This window comes from Eptatretus burgeri, chromosome 3 (genome assembly GCF_056783735.1).
Source record: "Eptatretus burgeri isolate ZD-2024b chromosome 3, Ebu_testis_v1, whole genome shotgun sequence".
NCBI classification, from domain to species: Eukaryota; Metazoa; Chordata; class Myxini; order Myxiniformes; family Myxinidae; genus Eptatretus; species Eptatretus burgeri.
Genome location: NC_140963.1, coordinates 78,602,204 through 78,616,599, shown reverse-complemented (window position 1 = coordinate 78,616,599; position 14,396 = coordinate 78,602,204). Strand labels below are relative to the sequence as shown.

At 43.9% G+C, this 14,396-nt stretch overlaps 1 protein-coding gene across 8 annotated transcripts; it reads right to left on the bottom strand.

Moving 5' to 3' along the window:
- Positions 1–136: 136 nt before the first annotated feature.
- Positions 137–14,019, bottom strand: LOC147030259 (secernin-2-like). 8 transcript variants are annotated; one of them, XM_085874139.1, is made up of 9 exons: positions 13,904–14,019; positions 5,845–6,020; positions 4,693–4,869; positions 2,458–2,639; positions 1,819–2,021; positions 1,433–1,630; positions 1,194–1,356; positions 936–1,101; positions 137–571 (listed from the first exon to the last, which is right to left on the bottom strand). In XM_085874139.1, the coding sequence occupies exons 3-9, from the start codon at positions 4,858–4,860 to the stop codon at positions 413–415; spliced, it is 1,239 nt and encodes a 412-aa protein (XP_085730265.1). In that variant the 5' UTR covers positions 4,861–4,869; positions 5,845–6,020; positions 13,904–14,019; the 3' UTR covers positions 137–412. The 8 variants fall into 8 exon arrangements, 7 of the variants coding, with proteins under 7 accessions (XP_085730265.1, XP_085730263.1, XP_085730262.1 ...); XM_085874137.1 differs by lacking the exon at positions 13,904–14,019 and adding an exon at positions 12,640–13,133; XM_085874136.1 differs by lacking the exon at positions 13,904–14,019 and adding an exon at positions 12,810–13,133.
- Between the last annotated feature and the right edge of the window lie 377 nt (positions 14,020–14,396).

The following is a 14,396-nucleotide window of genomic DNA, read 5'->3' as shown; positions in this document are numbered from 1 at the left end:
ACCACGTCACTTTCTACAAAATGACCTGCCCACAGGACGGTGCCAACTTAGTGCGTGAGTTCTGTTCTCCTTGAACGAGTTAAAACATCTTTTGTTGTTTTGTTTTGGGGTTTTTGCAATTCAGGCTTTAGAATGATTTTGATTTGTTTTCTGCTTGAAGGTTGAATCTTTATTTAATAACCACATGAACAAATTTGAGTGCAGGTCGCTGGAATACATGTGATTGTTTTGAGAGTGTCTCCGAACATTACAAGATCTGCAGATAACAGTTGAATGGGGTCTCCACAATTCAAATTGTGCTTCTCTCCCCCTTATCCAATACGTCGACCACTTCAGTCCTTTACACTGCCAGCCCAAAGTCCCAGCAGCTGAACCATCGACAACCCAGGGGTTGAAGAGCTGAAGAGTCGTTTCAGTGAACGGTCTGATGCACATTCATTTCCTCTTCCACAAAGTTTGAGAAAAGCTCAGATAAAGAGCAGGAACCAGCAGGATCGGATTGTGATGATGAAGCCATCATGTCCAGCATCTTCAACCCTCGCTTCTCAAGCTCCTGCAGGCCCTGCAGCAGCTGCGGGTCAAACGCATGCACAGGTTAGACACATTACCTTTACACCAAGGGTTCCCAAGCTTGAAAAACCCCTTAAATCCTGGTTTGTGAGGGGTGGTTTTCACATCAAAAGTATTTTCTGATGCTGTTTATCGTAGGTCCATTTGAGGTTGATGCTTCCACTTGAGCAGCTAATGAAGCATTTACCCTCTGGTGGAATTTTTGGTCATTCAACTCCAATTCCTGTAAATGATAGTCTGATTATATGGAATTGCTTGAAAAACAACTGGTTGACATTTGGTCTTTGCAAAGGTTTCACAACCAGGCCTTGTGGAACCTTTTGGTGTGAGTGTGGTGCAGTGGTTGTGCTTTCAATGAGTTTAACCTTTGCAGGTGATGTGCCAGCAAACGCGCACTCCTGACTACGATAGAGTGCGTGCCGTCGGTCTGGTCGCTTATCTTCTGTCAGTGCTGCAGTTTTCATCGGGGTTGCCACGGTTTTCAGCAGAGGGACCACATTTTCCGTAAACGCAAATGGCTTGAAGATAGATCTACAACACAAGATCCCGACATCCTGGAAAAAAAAAAATTTGACTTGATTATGACTACCGGCAATTTGGTGTAAGACGTGAGGTGCTGTTACCGGCAGGGGTTTGGTGTAGCAGTCAGGAAGTGTAGGGCAGCACCTTGTGGATTCAGTACCGAGACCATGCTTCCTGTGGTACAATGACCTCCCTCCATGCAGATTCCACTTTCTTTATCACGGAGAATGCTCATCATCTCTTGGGCGTGAAACACACCTGTGCCTAATAGGTAACATGGGCTGAGCAGTAAACTCTCTCATCATATCATGTTGTGCTCACCATGTTTGGTGCATATTACCTGAATGCTTCTTGAGGAGCTGGGCTCCAGCGTGTAGCCGTGGGCAGGTCCCACCATACTCTGAATAGATTTGAGCAAAGTGGAACGGACTCTTACCATCCCACCAACCTCGCTCATGAGCGTGGGCCCTGAGCTGTGGGTGCTCACGGTGCACGGATGTGCCCACACTAAGGCAGTTTGAGATGTTCCGCACCCCCTCTACAAAACAAAGTAAGCCATTATGGTTTCTTGTCTTCCCCCAATAGATTTAGAAAAAATTAAATCTAAGAAGTCGTTTAGTTTGTCCTTGGTGGTGACCACACAGCAAAAAATAAATTGAGTTTTGAGATGGAAGGAAGCTGCAGTGACTGATTAAAGCACAGAGGTATTATTTCAAACAATCGCACCTGTAACAAGTTCAGCTGCCCAGAAGGCTCCGGCAGTCTCGAGCACCCAAGATCGTCGGCGGTCCACGACGAGGAAACTGTTGTGGTAGATAAGATATTCATCGGGACTCTCGACGCACAACCCCCCCTGACCATACTTGGCGAGCAGAGAGGTCAGCACTTCAAGGGCCTGATCCGCCGATTCGGCACGCTCGAGGGCAAGCCTGTGTGATGGTCAGAGATTAACAGCTCGTATTATGGCCGAAATAGGGTGGCATCACATTTGAGCCCTTTACGCAGTATAAACAAGTCCTGCTCGAAGGAAGGGTTTTTAAAGAGCTTCGATTCATTACGTGCACACAAATTCATCATGACAACACACTGGTGCATTGTGGGTGTGGGATTTGGATCAGGGACCTTAAAGAAAGCATCAAACATTGGAAAAGGTATTGAGAGAGACATTTAGAAGGTAATGGAAACACATCAGTGAGAGGATTACATCCATGGTCAAAAGTCTTAACAAGGATTTTCATTGATTATGGAAATATTTTTGGCTTGGATTAAACATTATGAATCTAGAAATTGCTTGCAGGGCCATTTGTTTTCATCTTTGACCTCGAGCTTTGCAATCCCGCATCAGTATGTAATCACCAGTTGTACCTTAACATGTCCATGCCCAAAAGAGCTTCCTTGCTCTCGAGCTTTTCCCGAGTCCAAACGGCTTCGTTCCCAATGCACACTCCAAACTCGTTCGCTCCCATCTCGGCACCCCACATCCAGGCGGGCTTGCTGAGCACCACGGCGTGCGTCCTGCTCGCTTGTGGGATGTCAATGTAAGTGCACTGCTCGAAAAGAAGAGGCAAACAAAGCACCAGCAACTCATTAAATTAGAGATTGGCCTTTTGGACCACCTACAAGCAATTGCAATGACATCCTGATCCTCTTAGCCACACCAGAGCATAAGCCGTAGGGGTAGAGGGGACGGGGTAGTTAGTAGTTATATTGCAGTTATTAACCTTGTGCAATATGGGAGGGGTCTGGTTGGTGTTGTCTCCTTTCGTATGCAACAATGCTGCTGGGTGGCATAATTGGCTGGGGGCAGGGCTCTGCCGCTGATGCAGTTCCCTCAAGGTTATGGCAGGGATTTGAAATTTGTTCATGGTGCCGGTGATAGCTCACTTACTCGCCAAGGACGCCATGGGTTTTTAATGTACACCAACTAATGCTGGCAGATGGGAAGCCCAGTTTAACATCCATCTGAGGGATGGTACACACATTGATGAATCACCGTACCTGTGAAACACCGGGATGACGGTTTATAGATGGGTCGGGATTCAAACCCAGGTTAGACAGCTTAGAGGAGAGTGCGAGTACCTCTCGGCCATTGTGTCAGCCCGGTTTGTGTGGTCATAAAGCACGGATGATGACTCGGGTAATGTGCTCTTCTTTCTCTAAGTTACATCCTGCATGATGTCGGTGTATGTAAATTTATGTCTGTTTATGAGTTATACCCAACTGCCAACTACAATACAATTGTACACACATGACACTACAACTTACCTGGCCCATTAAAAACCCCAAAATTGATTTACATCTCAAACAAATAACTATATTTTCCAAATTTATTTTTCCTTCCAACATCTGCAGGGAATCTATACATTTTGAAACCATTCTATTATCATTTTTAAAAGAACTAGTGCGTGCCCATACGCGGAAATAAATAAATAAAACTTTCAAACTGCGTGCCAGAAACAACAACCACACAGGCCGTTCCTTCGCTCTCGCGTGCCCGTACGTGCAAAAAAAATACTTTCAAACAACCACACAGGCCGTTCCTTCGCTCTCGTAAACGACGACTGGATTGGGGCATTGAGTTTATCTATAAATGCGCATAAGAAATGGAGAAATTATTAGAATACAGTAAGTCATCACTATCCGGAAGTCCGTACGTTGTAACCCGTAATAGGGAACGCGGCTGAGGATCTCTTCCCCAACGGCCACGCCTACGCAGCAACGTGTCCTGTCATTGGTTGGTAAATAAATGGCCATAACTTGGGAACTACTTGTCCGATTAATATCAAACCTTGAAAAGGCACATACTCAGGTCCCCAGCAATATACCTGGCAAGTTTCAATTACATCGGACCAATGGTTGTCGAGAAACAGCGGTCACACACACACACACACACACACACACACACACACACACACGCATTGCCGGAATTATAGATAGATGAGTGTGGCGCCCATGACCCACATGACCAGAAATTTTTGGGGCACCTCATGTCACGACTAGTGTACAGGGACTCTAGTTTTGCAGCTTCTCCCCTCCCTGCGATGTTTTTCCAGCCCCTCCCCTCCCCTCCTTGTGATGTTTTTCCGCCACTCCCCTCCCCTCCCTTGCAATGGTTTTTCCAGCCCCTCCCCTCATTGCAATGGTTTTTCCAGCCCCTCCCCTCATTGCAATGGTTTTTCCAGCCCCTCCCCTCATTGCAATGTTTTTCCAGCCCCTCCCCTCATTGCAATGGTTTTTCCACCCCCTTCCCTCCCTGCAATGTTTTTTTTTTTTCCAGCCCCTCCCCTCCTTGTGATGTTTTTCCAGCACTCCCCTCCCTTCTCTTGCAATGGTTTTTCCAGCCCCTCCCCTCCCTTGCGACGTTTTTCCAGCCCCTCCCTTGCGATGGTTTTTCCAGCACTCCCCTCCCTTTGCATTCCCTCGACCAATGTCTGCACTGATGATAATAGACAAAAGAGAGGTTGAGAGAGATGAGGTATGCAATAAGTGTTACAAGCATACGATGGCTGTGATCAACCTGATTCTTAAAAATACAAACAGCTCCTCTTGCTGTGAATAAATGAGCCATAAACAATGGATGTGAGACAATGAAGTGCTTACGGAAAGAAGTTCTCCTGACGTGTGGTTTTGAGCCGGTATGTACAGCACCTCCTGCACCTCGTCTGCCGGACGGTCTGAGTTCTTGCCAAAGACCACATCTCCTCGAAGCGTCGCAGGTGACATGGCGACAAACGTGTCACAGGATTCAGGGCTGGTACCAGATAACATTGCACCTGCCTGTACATATGCAAGCAGTGCCATAAAATATCACAAAGTTACAAACACCCGCTCAGTCGCTTATAAAGGGTCTCAAGGTGTTTCCCTTTTCAAACAGTTTCAGAACTGAGAACATGACATTTACCAATAGAATCGGCAAAGTCCTCTGGAGAACAATGTGTGACAGGCTCTGGCAAAACCAATGAACCCCCGCCACCCCCTTACTTAATAAGTGAGATGCTGACACAAGTGCGCACTCTCTTCCACCCTCCATCCCAAACTCTAACTACGTGCCCGGTGCCACAACAACAGCCTGGATTCAGTGCGGTATCTGCAGATGCTTGTATAGTCTGGCCTACAGTGACGATTGGTGACGATTGAGTGCGCCGTCCTTCGGATGAACTTTAACATGGGTTAGCTGGTGTTTGGTAAACATCCCAAGGTGGATTTCCTGAAGAGTAGGTGAGCCATCACCAGCACCCTCAACAAGTTACAAATTCCTTCCCTGACTACGGCTGGGAAGGCAAACCACCCATTATAATCCTTGCCCTGGGGCTGCTTTGACAGTTAATTAACTGCTTTTAGACTGACAAGGAGAAAGAAGAGAGAGGAAGGGAGATATATATATATATATATATATATATATATATATATATATATATATATATATATATATATATATATATATATATATATATATATATATATATATATATATATATGTGAGAGAGACAGAGACAGAGACAGAGACAGAGAGAGAGAGACAGAGATAGAGACAGAGACAGAGACAGAGACAGACAGAGACAGAGAGACAGAGACAGAGAGAGAGAGAGAAACATCAAAGACCATTCGCTGCAGGAACTTAACATGGAAGTGTGCAAAGTGATGTTTATCAGAATGGAGAACTATAATGTTAAACTACTCTATTTTCATTTGCTTAGGTACGGAAGCACAAAGCGGTTAAAAAAAAATTAAAAATGAATTAAATCTTCTCACCGTCTTCCTGATGATGTTTATGTGAAAGGGTTGGTGGCCAGTTGGTATTCAAACGTTTATTCCCCAACTAAACGCATCAATGCAGAGCTCGAGTAAGAATTGAATCGACCAAACGTGGACCTTTCTATCAAGGGTCTGGATCGAGGGTTCAGCACGGTCCTCAAAAATCCTCCAGTCTGAAAGTCATGTTTGAAACATCATCCCATCAGTGTTAAAATTAGCATCAATGTAACATGTAGCACAACTCAAATGTCACTCCGAGCCAGGCTAACTCCAACAACAGCACTCAGTACAAGGCTCACTCCAATACCACTACTCTTAATGAGACTTCCCCCCCCCCCTTTTCTTGCATGCAAAGTCGAGGCTCATGGAAGCGTTAGAACACAGAATGGATCAGGACTAACAGAACAAAAGGAACAGCAGAGAGGGAGAGAGAGGGGGAAGTGGGGAGGGGGGGGAGTGGAGTGAAACACCAACAGCTGGGCCGTGGGACAAAATAGAAGGAGACCGACAAGCAAAGGATGCGTGTAAGAACAAGAGGTAGGGAAGGACGCAGGAGGTGGACAAGATGGGTACAAGAGCAAACTCGTTGGAAAGAAAAATAGGGAATTTTAAAGGAGGTGGGCTTGAAGGGTTTAATGGGGGTATAAAATATTATGGTTTTGGATTGGGGATGATCTGAGATTGTGGAAAACAGCTCTCTTGAGGACTTGGAGGGAAGAATGAGATTGAAGAGAATATGGAAGTTTGTTCCATCGGTGGGCAAAAATAGGAATGAATGGATGGAAGTGAGCAGTGAATCTGGATTTTGAGAGTTTCACCACAATTAGGTTGATGGTGGACCACGTGTGAAAGACCACCGACCTGTCTGAGATGAAAAAGTGAGAACATTATAGACTCAGCTTAAACGTGGGAGATTCCAATGATGTTGAAAGCCTTGGTTTCCAGGGCGTCAAGCTGAGCAAGGTGTAAGGTAGCCCAAGGGGAGAGCAGTACTCCATTACGCTGCAGATGAAGACCTTGCAGGTAGAAAGAAGATCAGGCGTGCTGAGGAAGGACCTTGCAGGACAGAGCATGCCCAGTCGGTGGCTGGCTTTGGAGGATAACTTTGAAATATGGTTTACTCAAGAAAGATCATGGCTGATAGTGAGACCCAGGAGTTTGAATGACTGAACTTCTTCAATAAAGTAGATAGCAGGGTTTGCTCGACTGTCCTTTAAGAGAGAGATATGGAGTGTGAGATTTGTGAGGATTGAAAGACATATCCCAGATGTTTGATCTGCTTGTGATTTTGCCAAGGTCTGAAGAGATGGAAGAAGCTGCTGCCTGCCTGTCTGAAGCATGAGGGATGTCATACCAGAGGGTGGAGTCATCAGCAAATAGATAAAAGAGGATTTCCCAGAGTCAGAGAGATCATTTATGAAGATCAGGAATAGAACTGAGCCCAGAGGACTTACCTTGTGGTACTCCAGTCTTAACAGGGAGAGGAGATGAAAGGATTCCATTGAGTGCCACACATTGGTTGAGAGTAGAGGAGGTCTCACACTTTATTCCTGACAAATCTCACACTCTCACGACGTCTCTCGGAAAGGACCGTTTGGAACCCCCCCCCCCCCTCATTTACTTTCTCAAGAATCCTCTGGAAGAAGTCCTTTCATTAATGCTTCTGGGTCTCACCATCTGCCATGATCTTTCCTGGGAAAGCCACATTTCCAACCTGGACTCCAAAGCCAGTCGCTGAGTGAGAATCCTCCATCGTGCAAAGTTCTTCCTCGGCCCACCTGAGCTCCTGATCACAGCTTTTGTCCGCAGCCTGATGGAGTACTGCTCTCCCCTCTGAGCTGGTGCTCCTGCCTCTCACCTTTCTCAGCTTCACGCTGTGGAAACCAAGGCATTTAGGATCATTGGTATCTCTCACGGTGAGGCTGAGTCTTTGGGCCACTCACTCTCTCATCGCAGGCAGGTTGGTGGTCTTTCTGTCTTCTACCGTCTCTCTCCGGTCTCCCCCCCCCCCGTTCTGTCTGTGATATGTCCCCCCCCCCCAATATTTCCGCAGGGCACTCAAGGTCCGCCAACAACCCCCTTCTGGTAAAACTACCAAAATCATGAATCATTGCTCACCTTAACTGTTTCATCCCACTTTTTCCCCACCTTTGGAATAAACTCAGTACTCTCTTCAATCCCATTCTTCCCTCCAGGCCTTCAAAACAGCCGTTTACCCCTTTTCTTCCCCCATCCAAAACCTCGATCTTTTCTTCCCCTGTTAATCCACCCCAAACCCACCTCTTTCAAATTCCCTGCTTTCCTTCCTGAACGTTCCTGTAATGTCCATCTTGTATACCCCATGTTCCCCATCCCATCCCTCTCCCTTCCACAGATCTCCTAATGTCTCTATTCCCCACCGTTTTGTCCTTCCCTCTCCCACCCCTCTTGTCTCATGCCCCCCTTGCTGTACGTTGTGTGCTCGCTCTCATGCGAGTCTCGACAAAAAAAAAAGTCAGCAAGCAATGTGTGGAGTTGGCCTTGGATTCCATAGTTTGACAGTTTGGAGAGTAAGGCAGGATGCCAGACTGTATCAAATGCTCGAGGTATGTCAAGAGAGATGGCACTGATCTCATGCCTGACATTGAGAGCCTCCATCCATTGTTGGGTGAGTCTAAGCAGCATGTCCAAGGTGGAGCGAGTTGGTCTAAAACCAAGTTGATGTTCTGAGATGAAGTCTTTGGAGAAAAGTAAGGATTTCATATCAACTGCGATGATGTTTCAGATTCTATGATGTTGCTGATGATTGGAAGTAAACTGATAGATCTGTAATTTAGGGGATCCGTTTTTGCACCTTTGTACCCTGCGCACACAAAGCGAAAAGGGGGGTTAAGCAATTGGTTTTTAGTGTGGAAGGAAAAAGACGTCCGAGGCGTTCGGAATCCGAGTCAATCCTTCATTCCAACCGCGATCGACCAACCTGCTCACCTCTCTTCCAGTTGCAGCTGGTACCGGAAAACCCCCGATCAACCAGAGCTCAAGCATATTTACATATTATAACATGAATGACAAAATGATGCTGCTACAGGTTCATGTCCGTCTGTCCGTCCATCTGTCCACAAACGTTTGATCGAAGAGCAACTTGATTTCAATTGAATGTTAGATTTTGAACACTAATCGGAACAGGAATCAGCAAACGAGCCTGGAGTTTAGCAATACAATACTTTGATCCCACAATAAAATATAATAATATTTTTACTCTGTTTGCCAACTTGGCAGTCGAACAAAATTGAAAAATTATTCCAAACAGGAAACTTGGTTTTTAAGGACGTCATAAAGGACACGTACAACAGGCACGAAGAAATAATGTAAGGTGTTAGATAAGGTGGTGTAATATCCACTGCACCAACTTTTTGTAAACTTCCGGAATAAATTTTTTATACGACCTTTACAATCTTTATTTTCTTTGAATTTTATTATATACTTGAACACTGTAGAACACAAATCACATTGTCGTTGCTTCCAAAAACCTCCAGTTTTGCAGTACTTGGACATGTTACATAAGGTGATCAACCACTCTTTCATTCCTCTTTTTTTTTTTCCCCCACCTCTGGAACAAATTTTTTGATACCTTTTAAAATTATTATATTTTAATTGAATTAAATACTTAAACACTGCATTGGGTAAGTTGTTCTATGAACTGTCTAGTTTATCCATCCATCCATTGGGACCATACTCTGTGCAGAACGTTGGTGCTGCCTAAGCAGTCTCCTTGGCTATTGGACACGATCCTGGACAGGTTGCCACTCTGACACAGTATACCAGCATGCTGGCATTCATTTTGCCAACCTCAGAAGGATGACAGGCTGAGTCAACCCCACCTGGTGGTTTATTCAACAGTTATTAATTTAACAGTTGGGCTGTCCTTATTTTATTTTTTTTTCGGAAATTTCAAGGGGCTAACCCAAATTTAGGTTGATATTTATGAGAAAAAAATATATATATATATATGAACCCGAAAAAAAAATATTTTAGGGGTTGCTATAGTCCATGGGCCCAGGCCAGAAATTTCACTTGTCGGTACCATCTCAGGAAACCAATCCTAGTTATGATTTTTGAATTGGTGTATATATATATATATATATAGATCATATTTTGATGTGATAACCATTGCAGACTGGCAGCTTATTGGTAGTTATCATCTCTGGAATGTACCCACCCTCCACATAATGAAAGTGAAAAGGCAAACAAATCTGGATATCCTGAGCTGTTATTGAATGATATTACCTTCATAGGATGTGTCAATAGTCCATTGTGTGATTTTCCCCCAAAACGTCAATATCTCAGAAAGGTAAAATGGTGAAAATGCAAAATACATCCAATAAGCTGCTCTTCTGGAACAGTTATCACATATTGAAATAATCATATAGTCCTTACCAATAACTTTGTAGCCCTAAAGTTTGGTTTCCCATGTGGTACCGATATATGCCTGGGCCCATGGACTACTACTGTCCATCAAAATTTGAAAAAAAAGAAATTCATTTTATACTTTTCTTTTTTTTCATCTTATGCCAAAATGACTAACACGTAATGTATGATGTTTTCTGGTGCATTAGAATCTGAAATACTGCAAAAAAATATTGTTGAACGTGGCAAGATTTTTCCAGTCCGTCTCAGTGAAACTTGAAAAGTCTAAAAGAAAATCAAGATTTTATGTATTTTTCGTGTTTTTCGAACTCCGCAGTTTGCAGACAGAGTCTTTGAACAGACGGGAAAAGAACTATAGTTCACTTGTTCAAAGTTGATTTCTTACAGTCCAGGAATCGTTTTCGGTGATCAGTTACCGCTTGTAATCGGTACTGCTTTTGCTCCTCATCGTACGTAAAAAGACTGTTGTACTCAGTTGCCAGGGCTACACCACGCTCTGCACAGTCAATCACAACTTTCAGCTTGCTGACGATAATACGGCTCTGTACGAAACTATCTTCAGTTTCCCATTGATCTGGGTCTTTGTGCAGAAAGTCGAGTTCAAATGCAGTACATCAAAAAAAACTTCTGCTTCTCGGAGAGGCGAAATCTTCCAGTTTTTGGCGCATGATATCTTTCTGGTGAGCAACAGCTCTTTTCGGTGCTTCATCATCGTCATCGTCTTGTTATCCCACCCCCCGGGAGCGAGGGAGCGGGATATTGTAATCGTCCCGTTTATTTGTCTGTTTGTTTGTCTGTCTGTCTATTAGCAACTTTACGGCAAAACGGCTTTAGCAAACACTATCAAATTCAATCCACAGGTGGGCAATGAACCTTGGAAGACCCCATTAACTTTTTGGTCCAATTGGATCAAAGGTCAAGGTCAAGGTCACGAAAAGATCAAAATCGTTTTTCGCTCATAACTTCGTCAAAAATGTTCTGATTTAATTCAAACTAAGCTTAACTAAGACTAAAATATTCCTTATTATCAACATTCAGGTTAAGGATGTATCAAATTTAAATTTGATCCCCAAAATAACTTTATGTCTTAAATGGGTGGGATTTGTTGTGCCTGGCACCACTTGTTATTTTAGAGTTTGAGATATTTTTCTTTTTGTCTCAATTGACACGTTTCAGTCAAATAGACATAATGGTATCAGTTCTATCATAATATAATGGTATAACCGATAAATACCACAGCTATCTCAGCAACTTTTTCACCATTGCCTTAGATATATCAACGTTCACTTCGGAATATTTATCCATTCGCAATAACAAATAACAATAACAGTCATTCTGAAACGACAGAATAGTTATCATTAGTTCACGAAAGGTAATTTTGCTAAATGCCTGAATGACCGGATACCAGACCTGAAATTGACTGATGGACTCAGTGATTCAATGGAGTAATGAGCAGACAATACAACAGATCTAAACAATAAATATCTCATACGTACAACAAGCCGTGTCAGTACAAGAACAAGACATAATTTCATGTTAAAAATGGAAAATTTCCCCCATTTTTGAGCCACGTTACAGGACATATGCAACACTTTTTGGGGGATCAAAAACATTTTTTTGTGTTATTCACGTTCGAATCAACCAGTAAAAGCTCGCAAAAATTTCATGAAAAATATCTCTGACATAAAAACACAAAAAAAAACAAAAATGCACATTTTTTTTACAATTTTTGACAGCTGGTAGCAACCCCAAGACAATTTTTTTTCGGGTTCATATATAAATTTTTTCTCATAAATATCAACCTAAATTCGGATTAGCAACTTGAAAATTGCCGAAAAAAATAAAATAACGACAGACCTATTCAACAGCTGAGCGAGATTTCAACTCAGGACCCTTGGATCCCAAGCCCGCCACCCGAACCATTAAGCCAACACCAGGCATTAGTTCATGTAACGCATTGATGTTTGCCAATTTCCAAGCAGATGGAAGATGACCTATAGTAAATGTCAGGGTGAAAAGGGCAGAAAGAGAGGATGGGAAAGGGCGACAGAGCAGGTTTTTAGGACACGTGGGCTGATCTGTCGTCCGGTCCAGTTGCACAGTCAGAGTCAAGGGATGCCAGAAACGTTTCCATCTTCTCAGATGTAAAAGACACTGAATCCAGGACCAGTTGGGTACGACTGCGTACTGTGGGTACAGAGGGTAAGGGGTTGGGGGACGCAAGATTTGGAAGCAAACACAGAATTGAGGCATTCGGCCTTCTCACGAGCAGAGTCAGCTGTGGTGGAGCCATTTAGGGAGAGGGGATGAAGGAGAGCAGAGACCAGAGACAGACTTGAGGCACCACCAAGTTTTAGAGGAGGGGGGAAACGAGGGTTTACTTACTCCATTCGACTTACTCAAATGACAGCACTCAGAACAAGGTATATCGTCATGGACTCATGGAGAGGAGAGGACGAGTTTTCTTTTCACACCTTTTTAAATGAGGTCGTCGACTTCACGACTCCAGTGATGAAACCAATTAACCTGCATCAGAACCAACACTCTGAGTTTACCTTTACTGGTCAGAACTTTGTGTCTGGATTCTTCCTCCGACACGTTCATGCCGACTCATTCCGCATCGTCCTTCTGGCTCTGACGATGCCGATGGCGTTTACTGTTTTAAAAGGTCATTTGGCCCATCGTTACTGTGCCGCGCCCCACCATTTGCACAGCGAATCGTTGTCATCTACGTTTTCGAGTTGCGATGCACACCAAGTCGATTTAAAATTGAACCCAAGACGACACCGCCGTTGAGTGCTGACCTGCTGCTGACCACAAGCACGTGATCACACACACACACACACACACACACACACACACACACACACACACACACACACACACACACACACACACACACACACACACACACACACACACACTGCCCCCTGTGGGCGGAAACGCGTCACTGCCTCGTGAGCGGCGCGCGCAGGAAGTCCATGACGGAGTAGTTATCGAAGGTGAAATGCAAAGCGCATTCTGCAAACTCATAAATGGAAATATTTGCTGACTATTTGATATCTACGTTGATATGTTGGAAGATATATATATATATATATATATATATATATATATATATATATATATATATATATATATATATATATATATATATATATATATATATATATATATATATATATATATATATATATGAACGATGATAATATAGCAACGACAAAAAAAACCCTCGATAGTGAATTTTAGTCAACAACAACAACAACAATAACAACAACTACTACTAACCGTATCCGAGAGCGAATGTTTGTTTTTTTTGTGTTTTAACTTTCACCGCAGTTGTAATCATGGGGAAATCGTTCGCGAACTACATGTGTAAGAAAGATTTCCACCCTGCTTCGAGGGACAACATCAAAAGGGTGCGTTTGTGGGATTATACGAACACTTCGATGACTTCCAGTGTTGATGCGCCTTGACTTGGCCTAAAGTGTAGGCCTCGCTCCAGGATGCGGTTTTCGGTGGTGACCTTGGATTAAATCATTATAAGCTTATTGTGTGCATTATGATTTTCCGTTCGCTGCTTCAAATATTTTGGTCAGAACTATCGATAACACCAAATGTTCTTTAAAGATTACTGTGATCCACTCACTTGGGGCTTGGATGTGGGATAGTCCGGTTTACTTCTGAGGGGTTCAACCACTCGTATTTCTTTCCTTTCCCAAGGACATTGAAGATCCCTTTCCTCCTTCATCATTCCTCTTCCACCCTCATCCTTCCTTCTCCACCCTCATCCTTCCTTCTCCACCCTCATCCTTCCTTCTCCACCCTCATCCTTCCTTCTCCACCCTCATCCTTCCTTCTCCACCCTCATCCTTCCTTCTCCATCCTCATCCTTCCTTCTCCACCCTCATCCTTCCTTCCTTCCTCCCTTCCCCCTCCTCTTTCTCCCCTCATTCCCCCATCATCATTCCTCCCCTCATCAGTCCTTCCTCATTCCTCCTCATCATTCCTTCCTCCTCTCATCATTCCTTCCCCATCAATCCTCCCTCTACCCTTCATCATTTCTCCCTCCCCACCTCATCATTCCAACCCCCTTCATCATCCCCCCTAAATCTTCCTCCCTTCGCCTCCTCCCTCATCCT

Coding starts and splice junctions, on each gene's coding strand:
- LOC147030259 (XM_085874134.1), bottom strand. CDS start 5,122: ATGGAGGGTGGAAGAGAGTGCGCACTTGTGTCAGCATCTCACTTATTA. Junction 2,022..2,457: donor TTGGGCATGGACATGTTAAG/GTACAACTGGTG, acceptor ACCATCACACAG/GCTTGCCCTCGAGCGTGCCG. Junction 572..935: donor CTGGCACATCACCTGCAAAG/GTTAAACTCATT, acceptor TTTGACCCGCAG/CTGCTGCAGGGCCTGCAGGA.